The 18,895-nt window shown below is 42.6% G+C and overlaps 1 protein-coding gene across 2 annotated transcripts in view; it reads right to left on the bottom strand.

The window, feature by feature from the left end:
- Nucleotides 1-18,895, bottom strand: part of dnajc27 (DnaJ (Hsp40) homolog, subfamily C, member 27) — a 56,718-nt gene that overhangs the window by 9,330 nt on the left and 28,493 nt on the right. For both annotated transcript variants that reach the window (XM_087990957.1, XM_043696736.2), the window contains exon 3: nucleotides 2,222-2,291. In XM_087990957.1, the coding sequence (XP_087847083.1) occupies nucleotides 2,222-2,291 (70 nt within the window). The remainder of the gene's footprint in view (nucleotides 1-2,221; nucleotides 2,292-18,895) is intronic.

The following is an 18,895-nucleotide window of genomic DNA, read 5'->3' as shown; positions in this document are numbered from 1 at the left end:
TGAAAACTTTTGTTTACGAGCAGTACAAGCAGATCATAGTAAGCAAGGATGTACAGATCAAAAAGACTTAGACAGAGGCACACAGGTTACACTGCACAGGTTGCCCACTAGGTGAGATCAGCGTGAGCAAGATCAGCTTTATTTAATGATTGAGAGTCCATTCATCAGTCTAATAACGGCTGGGAAGAAGCTGCTCCTGAATCTCCTGTGCATGTGTCTCCTGCCTGATGGAAGAGATTGTAGGAGATGATCACTGCGGTATGATAGGTCTTTGATGATATTGGCAGCCGTTCCGCAGCAGCAAGTTGTGTAAATGGAGTCCATAAATGGAAGGTTGACTTTCCTGATGGTCTGGGCTGTGTACATCACCTCCTGTAGTTTCTTATGGTCCTAAGCAGACCAGTTGCCATAGCAGGCCGTGATGCATCCAGCAAATATGCTCTCAATGGTGCATCTGTAGAAATTGGTGACATTTGGACATGCCAAATTTTCTGAGCCACCTAAGGAAGAAGAGGTGTTGTTGTGCCTTCTTGACGTAGCATCTATGTGGGAATTCCAGGACAGGCTGTCAGTTATCGTCATCTGAGGAACATGATGCTCTCCACCATCTCAACTTCAGTTCTGTTGATGTAGATGTGGGTATGCTCTCCTCCTTTCCTTCTGAAGTGAATGATCAGTTGTTTAGTTTTGCCAACATTGAGAAAGAGGCTGTTTTCATTGCACCATATCATCAAGCCCTGTATTTTGACTCATTGTTAGATATCCCTCCCACTAACGTGGTGTCTTCAGCAATCTTGTAGATGGCATTCGTCTCAAATTTGGCACAGAGTCATGTGTGTACGTGGAGTACACTAGGGACTATGTACACTTCCTTGGGGGTGCTGCGGTGTTGAGTGTTATTGTGGAGGAGGTGCAGTTGTCTATCTTCACTGATTGTGGTCTGTGGGTCAGAAAGCTGAGGATCCAGTTGCAAAGGGTGGAGCCAAGACCATGGTCACAGAATTTTGAGGTCAGTCTGGCAGGGATAATGGTGTTGAAGACAGAGCTGCAGTCAATGAGCAGGAGTCTGACAAAGGTATCCTTGTTGTCCATATGTTCCAAGAATAAGTGCAGGGCTAGGGATATGACATCAGTAGGCAAATTATAGGGGATTGAGACAGGCTGGGAGACTGGAATTGATGTGGGTCATGACCAGCCTCTTGAGGCACTTAATGATTATGGAGGTCAGAGCCACTGGACGGTAGTTATTAAGTTACATGTGCTTTCTTCAGTATGGGGATAATGGTGGTCTTCTTGAAGCAGGTGGGGGAGTCAGCTTGTGGCAGGAAGAGATTGAAGATGTTGGTGAATACCTCTACCAATTGGCCTGCACAGAATGTGGGACACCATCTGGACCCGTCGCTTCCATTGGGTTGACTCCCAGGAAGACCGATCTGATATCTGCAGCGGTGATCGAGGGAATAGGTGTGTAAGGGGCTATTGGGGCACGCATCACCACACTGCTGGCATTCTGCTCAAACTGAGCACAGAAAACATTGTGCTCATCAGGGAGGGATGTGTCTTTGTCCACTATCTTGCTCTGCTTCATTTTGTATCTTGTAATGTTGTTGAGGCCTTGCCATAGGCGGTGGGAGTCTGTTTGGTGGGTTTGGCTCTCTAATGTGGTCTAGTACTGCCTCTTGGCATTCCTGATTGCTTTGCAGAGGTCATAGCTGGATTTTCTGTATTGGTCTGGGTCATCTGACTTAAATACTGCACGTCTGGTCTCCAGTAGGGAGTGGATGTCCTGATTCATCCATAGTGTACAGTCTGGAACACTCAGATTGGCTTCTTTGGTACACAGTCCTCCACACATTTGCTAACAAAGCTCGTGCCAGTGGTGACATATTCACCTAAGTGAATAGTAAGGGTAAATGGGATACGTTACCACTTGTGTGTAGATACCGCACAAAATCAACACAGGCATTTTGAGTAGAACAACCCACCTGTTAGAATATCTCTTTCATTTTAATTAATTACTAGAAGTGCAAGAGAGTACTCCAGGAAGTTGAGTTTATTCCTCAACCAATATGAAAAATAAATAAACTGGTTATCTTACTGCAAACCATAAGATTCTGCTGTGTGCAAACTATTTAGTATGTTTGCCTACAAGCACTTTGTCACATTCCGGCAGAAGGAAAAGCAAACATAAATGCAATATCTTTCTCTCTCTCTTACCTACCTCATAGAAGAAAGGATGACCTGCCATATCAAAGATGTTAACTTTAATCTCTCGATCCCTCACCTGCACTCTGAAGGGTAAAAAAATAAACTAATTATACTTTTGTTCTACAATATTTATTCAAATCATATATTCAACCACCACTTTCCAAGGTATCAAAAATTGCTTCTTCCCAGGACCCTGTAGGTCTACCTACAATTCCTTCCGTTTATAGCTTCTAAATCTAAACCAGTCCCACTTTCCAGCACTCGGCCTACAGCCTTGAATGTTATGACATTTCAAGTACTCATCCAAATAATTCTTAAAGATTGCGAAGTCTTCCCAGGCAGTGCATTCCAGATTCCCACCATAGTCTGAGTGAAAAAATCTTTAACTCAATTCCCAACTAAATCTCTTGCCCTTCACCTTGACAGTATGTCCGCTTGTTATTGACCATTCAGCTAAAGGGAACAGCTGCTTTCTATCCACTGTGTCCATGGCCCTCATAATCTTATATGCCTCAATCAGGTCCCCCTCAGCCTTCTTGAATCTAAAGAAAAACAGTCTGAGCTTATTCAGCCTCTCTTCAGAGTGAAACGGCTCTATCCCAAGCAACATGCTGGAGAATTACCTCTGCAACACTTCAGTGCAAACGCATCTTTCCTAGTACAGTGATCAAACTGCACACAATACTTTGGCTGTAGCCTTACCAAAATGCTGTACAGCTCAAAAATAACCTCCCTGCTCTTATAATCTATGCCGTGGTGTATAAAGTCATGTGTCCCATATGCCTTTTTAACCACTGTGTAAACCTGTTCTGCCACCTTCAGGGATATGTGGGCAAGCAACCCATGATCTGTCTGCTCCTCTGAGCTTCCTGTGTCCTGCCACTGAGTCCCACCTTGTGTTGTTATTTCATCCAAAGTACATCACTTCACCTATCAGAGTTAAACTCCACTTGCTACTGATATGCCTATCTGACCAACCCATCTATATCCTCCTTTAACTCAAGTTATCCTTCTTTACTGTCAACCACCTGACCAATCTTTGTTCTTCTGGAAACTTACTTATCATCTCCCACCACATTGCTTATAAATTTCATGAACAATAAGGGACTCAATATCACTGGACATCAGGCTCCAATCACAACTCTCTGTCTCCTACCATTTAGCCAATTTTGTACACAACTTGCCAAGTTACCCAGGATCCCACATGCTTTTACCTTCTTTATCAGTCTCTCATGTGGGACTTTGTCAAAGGTTTTGCTGATATCCTGCATCAACTGCATTTCACTCATTGACACACCTAGTCACCACCTCAAAACATTTAACCAAACTGTTAGGCATGGCCGCCCTCTGACAAAGCAATGCCTACTATCCCAGCTCAAACTTGCCTCTTCAAGTGGAGGTAAAAACAATGACTGCAGATGCTGGAAACCAGATTCTGGATTAGTGGTGCTGGAAGAGCACAGCAGTTTAGGCAGCATCCAAGGAGCAGCGAAATCGACGTTTCAGGCAAAAGCCCTTCATCAGGAATGCACTTCCTGATGAAGGGCTTTTGCCCGAAACATCGATTTCGCTGCTCCTTGGATGCTGCCTAAACTGCTGTGCTCTTCCAGCACCACTAATCCAGAATCTTCAAGTGGAGTTTAATCTTTTCCTTCAAAACTTTCTCCAATAGTTTCTCTCCCACTGATGTAAAAGTCACTGGTCTATAACTCTCTGGCTTATCTCTACTGCCTTCTTGAAAAGTGGAACCATAGCAGCTATCCTCAAGTCCTCTGGCATCTCTTTTGGGGACAGAAGGGAACTAAAAATTTGGAGAAGAGCCCTTGTAATTTCCTCCTTAGTATCCCACAGAAGACTGGGACACAGCTCATCCAGTCCTTGGGATGTTCCACTTTTGATCCCTCCCCACCTCCCCCAACCGTAAACCTTCAATACCTTCGCACTCCCTGAATCAAACTACTCAAGAACCTCATAGTCCATCTTTATGAATTCTGTACCATTTCTCCAAAGTGAAGAATCTCGAACATACATAAACAAAAAGCTCAGCTAGCCAAAAAGATGGCTGGGAGAAAGCAGAAGCCTCTGAATCAAACCATATTCTAAGTACACTGTCCTTCTTTGCAGTAAATGGGGCCAAGATGGCCAGGTTGGAGTGGGGCTCTTGAGTTACAACAGGCAATACTCGTGACAAGATTTACCAATACAGCATAAAACATTGTCTTATGAGATGGGAGGCTCCCACCATCTCAAATAATATTGCTTTGTTGAGGAGAGATTTCAGCACAGTTTTACCAGAATGATACTGAGAAAAGACTGCACAAATTTAACCTTGTGTTCCTTTGAATACAGTAGATTGAGAGGTACTCTGTTGAACTAAAATTATTAAGTATTTCCATTACTGAGAAAATCCAGAGGAAGGAGCTCAACTATAACATTACCAGAAGAAGTCATATTGGTGACGCATTGAATCTTGCAAACCATTAAGACAATTTCAGTACTTTAAATTTCAGACTATTTACATTCCACGAGAAAAAGATATTGATTGATTAGCAAGTACACACGATTTGGTTGAAATGTTGCCATTGAGAAAGCAATAAGTGAGTATAGGCTCCATAAGCTTCTTAGCAAGTCAAAAAAAGGTTCAAAGTTTGAACATATTTGAACATATGTTAGAACACAGCATAGTGGCTGACTCTTAACTGCCTTGTCGGCAATTAGGAATGGCAATAAATGCTGAACTAGCCAATGACACCCTTATTCCATGAATGAATAAAAACAATATTCTTTCCTTTGCAGAGAATGGAACCCTCCTAATGAATACATGATGGTTCTAATTTTCAAATGAAACTGAGGAAGCTCAGCAGTAGTGTCAGTGAGCATTCCTTCACATGAAGGGTAGAATTGTTTTTCGAATAATACAGCACAAGAACAAGGCCCTTCAGACCACCACGTCTGTGCTATGATGCCATTCTATATAACCCCCAGCTGCCTGCATATGGTCTGTATCCCTCTATTCCCTGCCTATGGCTGTCTAAATGCCACTTAAATGTTCCTTCTGCTTCTACAACCTCCCTTGTCAGCATGTTCCAGGCACCAAACACCCTCTATTTTTATAAAAAAAACTCTTTTAATCTGTCCTAAAATCTACCTTAAATCTATCCACCAGTATTTGACATTTCTCCCCTGGGAACAAAACTCCGACAGTCTACCCTATTCATACCTCTCATAATTTTATATACAAGTAGTTCTCATCTTAACACCAAGAACAGCTATATGTGAGAATCTTACTTATTGACGACAGTTCAGCTTTACAACTCTATTATCCCCTTGAGAATGATTACTAAATTTAGTGATCACGGACGAAGCCCAACTCACTGCAACTGGATCCTCAGTTTCCTGACCCACAGGCCACAGTCTGTGAAGATTGGGGACAATATTTCATCCTCACTAACACTCAATACTGGACCCCCCAGGGGTGCGTACTCAGCCCCGTACTGTACTCACTGTATACCCATGACTGCATCGCCAAATACCAGACTAATGCCATTTACAAGTTCGCTGATGACACCACCTTGGTCGGCCGATTCTCAGATGGTGACGAAACAGACTACAGACGGGAGGTGGAAGACCTGGAAAAATGGTGCACTGAGAACAACCTAGCTCTCAATGCTGGCAAAACCAAGGAACTCATTATTGACTTTCCAGTTTCGATTGTTCTTACTGTTGTTAGAATATTGAATGGACTGACAAACTCTTAACATTCGCCTGTACCTGTGTTTTTGTTTACCTATTATTAACTCTGTGATCTGCCTGTATGGCTCGCAAGACAAAGCTTTTCACTGTGCGTCAGTACACGTGACAATAAATTCAATTCAATTCTGGGATAACGTGCGTTTCAGCAGCACGATTTGGCTATAATATCGCTGAAGAATTAGGGAACGGTATTTTGAAGAACGCTTACCTCCGTTGGCAATAGCGCAATTCTTGCTGGGATCGGTTCATGCGCTTTGTTCTGCACGTACATGACATGCAAGCTGAAATCTCTGCGCTGGTCTGCGCATGCACCGATATTGTTGCCATTCTGTGCATGCGCAATGTTGGTGCCAACACAGCAGCTTTCTGAGAAGTACTGTACAGACAGCAGCTATTTTACATTTATTAAATGTGCTGTGTTAAATGTACTTTTGTTAATAAATATGAATTCAACATTCATTTCGGCTCTGCTAACTTTGTGTTAGACGTTTGGGTGATTTTTGAGCGATCAGGAGTGAAAGTTTTTTGTTGGCCTGCCCCTAACCCCATTTTTCCCATAGGCGCCATTATTTCTATTAAGCGAGGTTTCACTGGAACACAAATATGGCCTTATAGGAGAACTACTGTACTTCGAGCGGGTCAAGTCTCAGCCTCTGATGTTCAAGCAAAAACACACCAAGTTGTCCAATCTCTTGTTATAGCTGATATACTACAATTCAGGTGACAACCTGGTAAACTTCTGTTGCTCCCTCTCCTAAGCCTCCAAATCCTTCCTGTAGTATGGCAACCAGAATTGAACATAATACTCTAAGTACAGCCTAACTAAAGTTTTGTACAGTTACATGACTTGCCAGCTTTTATACTCAATGCCCTGACTGATAACAGCATCATACCAGATGTCTTCTTTACTATCTTATCCACACTGCACCCCAAGATCCATTTGTATATCCATGCTCCTAAGGGTTCTGCCATTGACAGGAGACAGTTCTCTTGCAGTTAACCTCAAATGCATCACCTCATAATTATCTGGATTAAATCTCATTTTTGATTTCTCCACCCAACTTTCCAACTAATTTCTATCTTGCTATATTCTTTGACAACTTTTCTCACTGTCCACAACTCCACCAATGTCTTCAAACTTACTAAGCAGGCCACTCATATTTTAAACAAGAGGTCCCAGTACAGATTCTTGTGGAACACCAGAATTCCAATCGTAAAAATATCCTCCAAAACTATCCTCTGCCTTCTATGACTAAGCCAATTTGAATCTAATTTACCAATTCACCATGGATCCCACACGACTTAAAGCTTCTCGTCTAGCCCACAATGAGGGTCCTTGTCAAATGCTTTTGTAAAGTCCACGTAGACAACAAGAGAGTAAAAGTAACTAGAAGGAGAATAGGTTCCCTTAAAGATCAAGGAGGCCATCTTTGTGTTAAATCTGAAGAGGTTGGAGAGATATTAAATGAATATTTCACGCCAGTTTTTACTGTGGACAAAGAAATGGAGGCTAGAGAACTCGGGGATATAAATAATGATGCATTGAAAACAGTTCACATTGTAGAAGTAATAGTGCTGGAAGTCTTAAAAAATATACAGGTGGATAAATGCCTGGGACTTGATCTCGTGTATCCGAGGACTTTGTGGGAAGTTAGGTGAAAGTTTCAGGACCTCTAGTAAAATTATTTGCATCAACTGTAACGATGGCTGAGGTGCCAGATGACTGGAGAGTGCCTAATGTCATAGAGTCATAGAGATGTACAGCACAGAAACAGACCCTTCGGTCCAACTTGTCCATGCCGACCAGATATCCCAACCCAATTTAGTCCCACCTGCCAGCAACCGGCCCATATCCCTCCAAACCCTTCCTATTCATATACTCATTCAGATGCCTTTTAAATGTTGCAATTATACTAGCCTCCATCACTTCCTCATTCCATGCACGTACCACTCGCTGCATGTAAAGGTTGTCCCCTAGGTCTCTTTTATATCTTTCCTCTCTCACCCTAAACATATGCCCTCGAGTTCTGGACTCCTCCACCCCACAGAAAAGACTTTGTGTATTTATCATATCCATGCCCCTCATGATTTTATAAACATTTATCAAGTCACCCCTCAGCCTCCTACACTCCAGGGAAAACAGCAACCAAAATGCCTTCTTCACTATCCTATCTATCTGCAACTCCACTTTCAAGGAGCTATGAACCTGCACTCCAAGGTCTCTTTGTTCAGCAACACTCCGAGGACCTTATCATTAAGTGTATAAGTCCTGCTAAGATTTGGTTTCCCAAAATGTTGTGTCTATGTTTAAGAAGGGATGTAATGAGAAACCTGGTAACTAAACTGACCTGTGAGTCTGACTTCAGTGGTGGGCAAGATGTTGGAAGGTATTTTGAAAGATAGGATTTATATGCATTTGGAGAGGCAAGGAATGATTAGGTTTTGTGTGGTTTTGAGCTGGGGAAATCGTGTCTCACAAACTTGATTGAGCTTATTGAGGAAGAAACCAAGAAAATTGATGAGGGTAGAGTGGTAGACATTGTTTACTTGGACTTTAGTCAAGCCTTTGACAAGGTTTGGCATGGAAGACTAATCACTAAAGTTAAATCACATGGGATTCAGGGTGAGCTTACCAATTGGATATAAATTCACTTAACAGCAGGAGACAGATAGTGATGGTGAGGCTTATGACCTGTGGTGCTCCACATGGATCGGTGCTGGGTCCAATTTTGTTTGTCATTTATATAAATAATTTAGATGAAAACATAGAAGGCATGGTTAGTAAGTTTGCAATTGACACCAAGATTGGTAGGATAGTGGACAGTGAAGAAGGTTATTTAAGATTACAGGGAGTTCTTGATCAATTGGATCAATGGACTGAAGAGAGGCAAATAGAGTTTAATTTGGATAAATGTGAGATATTGCATTTTGGTAAAACAAACAAAGGCAGGACTTAGACAATTAAAAGTAGAGCCTTTGGTAGTGCTGTTAAACAGAAATACCTAGCGGTTCAGATAGATAGTCATCTGATGTTTTCATCACATACAGATAGGGTGGTTAAGTAGACGTGTAGCATGCTTGCCTTCATTGCTCGGATCTTTGAGTATAGGAGTTGGGATGTTATGTTGAGATTGTACAGGCTGTTGGTAAGGCCTCTTCTGGAATACAGTGTCCAGTTCTTGTCGCCCTGTTATAGAAAAAATATTATTAAGCTAGGGAGGGGTCAGAAGAGATTTGCCAGGATATTGCAGGAATGGAGGGTTTGAGTTATGAAGAGAGACTGGATAGATTGGGAGATTTTTCACAGGAGTGTAGGAGGTTGAGGGGTGAACTTATAGCAGTTTATAAAATCATGAGGGGCATATATAAGGTGAATAGCTAAGGTCTTTCCCTCAAGTTAGTAGAGTCCAAAATTAGTAAATCTCTGTAAATGTTTTTTGTACCCTTTCAAGTTTAATAAGCAGGGTGACCAGAATTGTAAACTTCAAATGTGGCCTGACCAATGTCTTGTATAGCCATAACATGACACCCCAACTCCTGTACTCAATGCTCTGACCGACAAAGGCAAGCATGCTAAAATGCCCTCTTCACCACCCTGTCTTCCTGTGATGCCACTTTCAAGGAACAATGTAACTACACCCAGGGTCTCTCTGCTCGGCAACACTCCTCAGGGCTCGACCAGGTCCTTCCTACTCTGAAAGCGATCCCAATGATGCAAATATCTGAAGCAATCTCTTCAGCAATGCATTTAAGTGTATCGTCTTTCTATTTCTTATGTCACTTGCACCTGGCAGAGAGAGTACTCCTGGGATTACAATCCTAGTGGTCCTGCTTTTCAACTTACTATCTGACTCCCTAAATTCCCTTTGCAGTGCCTCATCTCTCTTCCTGCCTTTGTCATTAATACTAATATGGACCATGACCTCTAGCTGCTCAACCTCCCCTTTCAGATACATCCTTTACCCTGTCACTAGGGAGTTAACATATTATTCTAGAGTCAAGCTTGGATCCACAGAAATATCATTTTGTGTCCCCTACACTTCGACCCTCGCTGTGTCACTGATCTAGCTGCTGTTCTTGCTTTCCTCTGAGAGGCCATCCCCATCAACAGTATTCAGAAAGCATACGTGTTTGAGAATATCCACAGGAGACTCCTGCACTGCCTGCCAGTCCCTCCTCACAGTCAACCATTTATCTGGCTGACCCTTTGATGTGGCCACATACCTGACATTTCTAGTTAGAAAAAATCTTCTGCCTCCAGTATGCTCCTCAGCAATTCCATTGCTCCAACTGATCCATGCGATCAAGAGGAACTGCAGATGGACACACTTTCTGCAGTCGTGGTTGTCAGAAACATTTGACTTCTCCCTGATCTCCCACATTCTATCTCATCTCCCACATCTCATCTGAAATTTGATAATCTCTTTAATATATAAATACATGAAGAAGGAAAAAGAGTAGCCTACACCGCCATTCAATAACATTGTGAATGATCTGATTTTAATATCAACTCTACATTCCTGCATATTCCTGATAATCTTTCATTACCTTGTTTTGAAGGATCCATCTATCTCTGTCTTAAAAATATTTAAAGATTCTGTGTCCACTACCTTTTGAGGAAGGGAATCAAAAGCCTCAAAACCAGCTGAGAGAAAAATATTTTCTCATCGCTGCTTTAATTCTCCCACAAGACAAAACATGCTTTTGACATCCATCCGGTCAAGTCCTCTCAGGATCTTATATGTTACAATTAATTTTGAAGCGGCACGGTGGCTCACTGATCAGCACTACTGCAACACAGCGCCAGGGACCGGGGTCCAATTGCACCCTTGGACGACTGTCTGTGTGGAGTTTGCACCCATGTCTGCACAGGTTTATGCCTGGTGTCCCAGTTTCCTCCCACAGCTCAAAGATGCACAAGTTAGGTGGATTGGCCATGCTAAGTTACCCATAGTGTCCAGGGATGTGTAGGTTAGGTGTGTCAGCCATGGGAAATGCAGGGTAACAGGGATAGGGTAGGGGGATGGGTCTGGGTGAGGTGCTCTTTGGAGGGTTAGTGTGGATCCGTTGGGCTGATTGTTCTGTTCCCACACTATAGGGATTCTATTCTATTCTAACTCATCTCTTAACTCTTCTAAACTCCCGAGGACACTGGCCTAGCCTGCTTAACTTTGTCTCATAACACAATCTATTCAGTCCAGGTATTGGTTTAATAAACCTTCTTGGCATGGTGGCAAGCACTGTTGCCTCACAGCGCCAGAGACCCGGGTTCAATTCCCGCCTCAGGCGGCTGACTGTGTGGAGTTTGCACATTCTCCCCGTGTCTGCGTGGGTTTGCTCCGGTTTTCTCCCACAGTCCAAAAATGTGCAGGTTAGGTGGATTGGCCATGCTAAATTGCCCGTAGTGTTAGGTGTAGGGGAATGGGTCTGGGGGGTTGCACTTCGGCGGGTCGGTGTGGACTTGTTGGGCCGAAGGGCCTGTTTCCACACTGTAAGTAATCTAATCTAACTGTTTGCAATGCATTAAGAGTCTTCTATAAATATGCTGCTCAGTTTTGTGAGCAATGCTTCAGATGAGGTCTCACCAATGCCCTCAGTAAGGTGAATTATTCTTACATTCAATGCTTCTCACAAAAAAACATACTATTCTATTAGCTTTCCTGATTTCTTGCTGTATCTGCATACTAATCTTCTGAAATTCATGCTCAGGTCTCTCTCAACTTCTCATCACTTAGATAATAAATTTCTTGTTTTTTTTGTGCTAAAATTAACAATTTCACTCCAGTGATATCCTGCCCTACCATGAGGTTACTGTTAGGGGGTCTGTACACAAATCCCACAAGTGACTTCTTACCTTTATCATTCCTCATCTTTTTCCAGACTGCTTCCATGTCCTGGTTTACTGAATTTAGGCCATCCCTCTCTGTTGTGCCAATATCATCTTTAATTTAAAAAGCCACTCCTACACCCTTTCCTCACTTCCTGTCCTTCCTAAATGTTACATATCCCTCAATATTCAGGTCCCAATCTAGATCATCCTGCAACTATGTCTCAGCTGGGTCTTGCTTACTTATCTCTGTTTGTACCACAAATTCATCTGTTTTGTTTTGAATGTTATGTGCATTCAAATACAGTGCCTTAAGTTTTGTCCGTGAATTATTTTTGTATCCTTTGGTCTTCTCTGCTGATTTCTCTTTGAGCTGCATTCTCTGTACTTGCCTATCAGTGCCTGCTTATCATTCTCACATTAATTCCTTCCTCTGTTAAATTTTTCTCACTCTTTGATTCACCGCAACTTTCCAAATTTGGGCCATTTCCTTCACTGTTTAGTTTTAAACGTGCTCTACTCTCCTATTTACCCAGTTTGCGTAACACCATTCCCTGTAAAGTTTAGGTGGAGGCCATCTCAACTGCATGGATCCCATTTTCCTTGCTATTGGTGGGAGTGTGCCACCAACTAGAACCCACTCCTCCTAACCCAGTCTTTTAGCTATACATTTATCTGTCTAACCTTGTTCACTCTATGCCAAGGTTCAGCTTTTGAGGTTCAGCTTCAGAATCTGGTGCCTACCTCCTCATCCCAGTGGTATGGTGGCTCAGTGGTTAGCACTGCTGCCTCATAGCACTAGGGAATCGGGTTCAATTCTTGCCTCGGGCGACTGTCTGTGTGAAGTTTACACATTCTCCCTGTGTCTGTGTGGGTTTCCTCCAGGTGCTCCAGTTTCCTCCCACAGTCCAAAGATGTGCAGGTTAGGTGAATTTGCTTTGCTAAATTGTCCATAGTGTCAAGTGCCTTAGTCAGGGGTAAATACAGGGTAGAGGAATGGGTCTGGGTGGGTTAATTTGGAGCGGACTTGTTGGGCCGAAGGGCCTTGTTTACATTCTGTTGGAATTCTAATTCCAATTTTTTTTCACTATCACTATATTTCTCTTAGTTCCACCACCTTGAATGGCATACAATGCCAAGGCATTTTAGCTCATCCCATCCAACAGCCCTTGACCTCATCCAAACAAACTGGTAGAACCTCAAAACTGTTGCACAATTACACGTTCAGCACTCCTGTCCTCTCGGTCCCCTTCCCTGCCGCACCTGTAGACATGCCCTGATCATGGATCATATCAGAACATCCAATCTTAAAAGATGTGACTACCTCCTGGGGGTACAAAGAATCCAGATAATTCCACACACCACACCCATCACCCCACCCCGTTCCATCACAGTGTCTGTTTTTCAGCCTCCAAATCAAATTCTTCAGCTGAAACTACTTCACCTTCAAACATTTACCAAAGAAATAAGTAAAAACAAGGACTGCAGATGCTGGAAACCAGAGTCTAGATTAGAGTGGTGCTGGACAAGCACAACAGATCAGGCAGCATCCGAGGAGCAGGAAAACTGATGTTTCAGGCGGAAGATGAGGCATTCTTCCAAGGCAGAAGATGAGGCGTTCCTCATCTTATGCCTCAGAACACTTCCAACCCATGGCTTCAATGTAGATATCACCAGTTTCCTCATTTCCCCTTCCCCCACCTCACCCCAGCTCCAACCTTCCAGCTCAGCACCGTCCTCATGACCTGTCCTACCTGCCTATCTTCCTTCCCACCTATCCACTCCACCCTCCTCTCTGACCTATCACCTCCATCCCGACCCCCATTCACCTATTGTACTCTATGCTACTTTCTCCCCACCCCTACCTCCCTCTCATTTATCTCTACACACTGCAGACACCCCGCCTCTATTCCTGATGAAGGACTTTTACCCGAAACGTCGATTTTCCTGCTCCTCGGATGCTGCCTGACCTGCTGTGCTTTTCCAGCACCATTCTAGTCTAGACTTTACCAAAGAAATGTCTGCCCTTTATTGCCATTAGAAATGGCTTTCTGTAAGAAGGCATCAAGTGGTAGTTGATGGAAAATATTCAGCCTGGAGTACGGTTACTAGTGGTGTGCCACAAGGATCTGTTTTGGGACCAATGCTGTTTGTCACTTTTATAAATGACTTGGATGTAGGTATAGGTGGATGGGTTAGTAAGTTTGCAGATGACACTAAAGTCAATGGAGAGGTAGACAGTGTGGAAGAATGTTGCAGGTTGCAAGGGGACTTGAATAAACTGCAGAATTGGGCTGAGAAGTGGCAAATGGATTTCAATGCAGATAAATGTGAGGTGATGCACTTTGGGAAGAATAACAGGAAGGCAGAATACTGGGTCACTGCATAGATTCTTGGTAGTGTGGATCTGCAGAGGGATCTTGGAGTCCATGTACATAGATCCTTGAAAGTTGCCACTCAGGTTGATGGTGCTGTTAAGAAGTGCGGCCACACTTGGAATATTGTGTACAGTTCTGGTCGCCCCATTACAGAAAGGATGTGGAAGCATTGGAAAAGGTGCAGAGGAGATTTACCAGGATGTTGCCTGGTCTGGAGGGAAGGTCCTATGAGGAAAGGCTGATGGACTTGGGTCTGTTCTCATTGGAGAGAAGGGGGGATTTGATAGAGACATACAAGATTATCAGAGGATTAGATAGGGTAGACAGTGAAAGTCTTTTTCCTAGGATGATGACGTCACCTTGTACGAGGGTTGACAGATTTAAAGACAGATGTCAGAGGCAAGTTCTTTATTCGGAGAGTGGTAAAGACATGAAACGCCCTGCCTGCCAATGTAGTTAATTCAGCTACATTCGGAAGGTTTAAACAATCCTTGGATAAGCACATGGATGATGATAGGATAGTGTAGGGGATGGGCTTAGGTTAGTTCACAAGTCAGCGGAACATCGAGGGCCGAAGGTTTTGTTCTGTGCTGTATTGTTCTATGTTCTTTGCCATTCTAATGGATTGCCTGTTCTAATGGACCATTTGGAATGTGTGGAGGTAAGTTCTACTGAGGGATTCAAGAGGACATTGGATTTTTTTGGATGGTAATGGTGTGCAGGAATAGGTAGAAAGGACAGAAGATTGGCACTACGCAATAGAGTTGGAATAGTTAATAGAGCCAATGCAGGCATGATGGGCTAAATGGCCTCCTTCTGTGTCATAATAATTGTGATTTGAATTAATTATTTAGTCATATTATTCACTTATTTATGTTGCTTTTTAAGTATTTTATGAATGTTTACACTATGTTTAACAAGAAAAGACCATAAGATATAGGAGCAGAATTATGTGTCTGTATTAGGCCTTGATTTGATGTTTGGTTTGATCTTCTTGCCTTCAAATCTCCCTTTCCGTTATCAGCCAATGAACCTTTAACGGTGTCATCCTTTTTTTCGACAATAAGAACTCATAGCCCCACACCTCAGTCTGCTTCACTGCAACACTGACTGCAAATCACTTTTCCCAGTCTGCTTCACTGTGAGATTGACCACAGGTAAATCTTCCAAGACTTTCCTTCAAAAGGTTATGGGATGCAGGTCCACGTGGAGGTTTAAAATCTACAAATGTTATACTTCTACTGGCCTTGGTCACTGTTCACTCTAACATCTGGTTGCCATATTCAGCTGGCTTATTATACTGCATAATCTCTTTAAGATTGATGTGTGGCCACACATGTAATCTCAAAAGAAACACTGCTAGTAAACAGTCAGTATTGTGCCATGAATTTACTTATAACTTAGATAGAACATCAGTAGCTTTCAAAAGATACAGAATTAAAGCAGGCCGATAGAGTCGGTAGATAGGGGAGACAGTTTCAAAATGAGGAATGTCCTATTTAAGGCAGAGATGAGCAGGAGTTTTTTCTGTCAAAAGTTGTGTATCTTTGAAACTCTCTTCCCCAGAGAATGGTGGAGCTGAAATGTTTTTAAGGCATAGGTAGATAGGTTCTTGACCGATAGGGGACTAAAACGTGATAACAGATTGGTGGGAATGTGGAGAGATCGCAATCAGGTTGGCCATGATCTTATTATATGGTGGAGCAGGTTAGAGAGGATACATCACCTACGCTTGTTTATAGTGTCACACCTCATTGGGGTAGTGCATTGGCTATCGATTCATGCTAATCCCACAGTCATGACAATAGTTATGAAGTTGAGGTGTGTACTCTACCTTTAAGAGGGAGTGAATGCTGTTTTGCACTGAGAGCTAACAAGCACCTGTCATATGATGAACTAGCAGTCTCAGAGTGTAGTGGAAAATTGAAAATATGCAATATTTGGCTGTGAAAAAGATACCAGAGTTGGTTGCTGTTGTGACAACAATTCAAATTTAATCAATCAGATTAAATTATGCCCCAGGATACTAAAACCTAATCGAGTTTGAATTTATTGTTTTGTCGAGAGAGAGAGAGAGAGAGGTTAATACTGCTTTTAAATTGTCAAATATCTCCTGGCATTGTTCTGTCCACCAACCTTTTGTGTTCTTCTTCAACAAATCTGTTAATGGGGACACTATGCTGCTGATGTTTGGAACAAACTTCCGGTAGAATCCATTCAGTCCCAAAATTCAAAGCACCTCTTTCCTCAAGGTTGTTTGTGGAACTTCCACAAGACCTTTGTCTTTGCGGTCCTTGGAGTCAATCTTCCATGACTGATGTTATAGAGTCATAGAGATGTACAGTACGGAAACAGACACTTCGGTCCAACTCATCCACGTTGACCAGATATCCTAACCTAATCTAGCCCATTTGCCAGCACTTTGCCCAAATCCCTCCACAGCCTTTCTATTTATATACCCATCCAGATGCATTTTAAACACTGCAATTTTACCAGCCTCCACCACTTCCTCTGGCAGCTCATTACATACACACACCACCCTCTGCATGAAAAAGTTGCCCCTTCGGTCCCTTTTATATCTTTCCCCTCTCACCTTAAGCCTATGCCCTCTAGTTCTGGACTCCCTCACCCAAGGGAAAAGACTTTTGTCTATTTATCCTATCCATGCCCATCATGATTTTGTAAACCTTTATGAAGTCACCCCTCAGCCTCCGACACTTCAGAGAAAACAGCCCCAGCCTATTCAACCTCTCCCTATAACTCAAATTGCCCAACCCTGGCAACATCCATGTAAATCTGTTCTGAACCCTTTCAAGTTTCACAACATCCTTCCGATAAAGAAGACCAGAATTGCACGCAATATTTCAACAGTGGCCTAACCAGTGTCCTGTACAGCCGCAATATGACCTCCCAACTCCTGTACTCTACTCTGACCAAGGAAAGCATACCAAATGCCTTCTTCACTATTCTACCTACCTGCAACTCTACTTTCAAGGAGTTATGAACCTGCACTCCAAGGTCTCTTTGTTCAGCAACGCTCCCTCTGACCTTACCTTTAAGTATATAAGGCCTGCTCAGATTTGCTTTTCGAAAATGCAGCATCTTGTATTTATTTAAATTAAAATGCATCTGCCACTCCTCAGCACACTGGCCTATCTGATCATGACCCCATTGTATTATGACGTAACCTTCTTCGCTGTCCACTACACTTCCAATTTTGGTGTCATCTGCAAACTTACTAGCTGTGCCTCCTATGTTCATATACAATTCATTTATATAAATGACCAAAGGTAGTGGACCCAGCGCCGATCCTTGTGACACTCCACTGGTCACAGGCCTCCAGTCTGAAAAACAACACTCCACCACCACTCTCTGTCTTCTACCATCGGGCGATTACTCTTCTCTCATCTTGAACTTTCTGTTCATCCATATTAATTGTTATCATCTTGAAAAGTGAGTTTTTGAACTCCTCCAGCAGAATAATCTCTCTTAAAGACTCATAGGTCTTATCTATTTTTAAGGCCCACACCCATTTATCAAAATTACTATGTTTAATTCTTTCAAACTCAACATAAGTTTGACTTGGTCCCTTCTTTACGTTTCTGAACCGCTGTGCATACGCTTCTTGTACCAATGCATGTGCACTCAAAATAGCCTGGTTGACGACTTCCTAACCTCTTGACCCCTCATGTGACAGCGCTGCAAATACCTCACTAGCTCTGCCTACCATTTTAGTATGAATTAGCATTAAGCATTATCCACAAGTCCTCTGACTACTCCATCTGCCTAGCCAATTTTTCAAATGAACTAAAGAAGGCTTCGACATTTTTCTCATCAAAATGTGGCAGTGTTTTAACATATTTGTATATATCACTACCTTCGCTCTTCATCTCCATCCCATTAATTGAAAAAAAATTGAAAATTTCAATACATAATTTCAGTTACATCACACTGTAAATCTTTGCTATAAATTCTGTGACTTATGATCTTATTCTCCACAAACACCTGATGAAGGAGCAGTGTTCCGAAAGATAATGCTTCCAAATAAATCTGTTAGTCTATAACCTGGTGATGTGTGATTTTTAACTTTGTACACCCTAGTCCAATACTGGCATCTCCAAATCATGGATAGCTTAGGCATCCAGCACTTTAAATCAAGTGCATACCATCCTGAATCCGAGGGAGGAGAAAGTGAGGACTGGAGATGCTGGAGATCAGAGTCGAGAGTGTGGTGCTAGAAAAATACAGCAGCTCAGGCAGCATCCAAGGAGCAGGAGAATCGACGTTTCGGGCATAAGCCCTTCATCAGGAATGCCCATCCTGATGAAGGGCTTATGCCCAAAACATAAATTCTCCTGCTCCTCAGATGCTGCCTGACATTCTGTGCTTTTCTAGTACCACACTTGCGACTCTGAATCCCAGAGAGCTTTAGAAAGGTGGCATCAGACCCTGAAGACCATATTAAGAGGATATTGTAAGGATTACCTGAATCATTTGGATAAAGATATTCCATTCGTATTGTTTTCCATTAGAGATGCCCAAATAATCTACCCAGTTTTCTCCGTTTGAGTTAATATTCGGGCATGAAGTGAGAGACCCTTTGAAATTAACTAAAGAGAAATTAACAGGACTGAAGTTGGAGATCTCACACTTGGATTATGTATCTGAGGTGAGGGAGAGATGAAACTGATTTAGCTAAACGGCAATTAAAGAGGGTTCAGCATAGAAT

Source organism: Chiloscyllium plagiosum, unplaced genomic scaffold, assembly GCF_037043375.1.
Source record: "Chiloscyllium plagiosum isolate Xiang-an unplaced genomic scaffold, Cpla_swu_hap1 HiC_scaffold_10, whole genome shotgun sequence".
Classification (NCBI taxonomy): Eukaryota; Metazoa; Chordata; class Chondrichthyes; order Orectolobiformes; family Hemiscylliidae; genus Chiloscyllium; species Chiloscyllium plagiosum.
The sequence above is the reverse complement of the archived record's forward strand: the minus strand, read 5'-3'. Positions and strand labels throughout refer to the sequence as shown.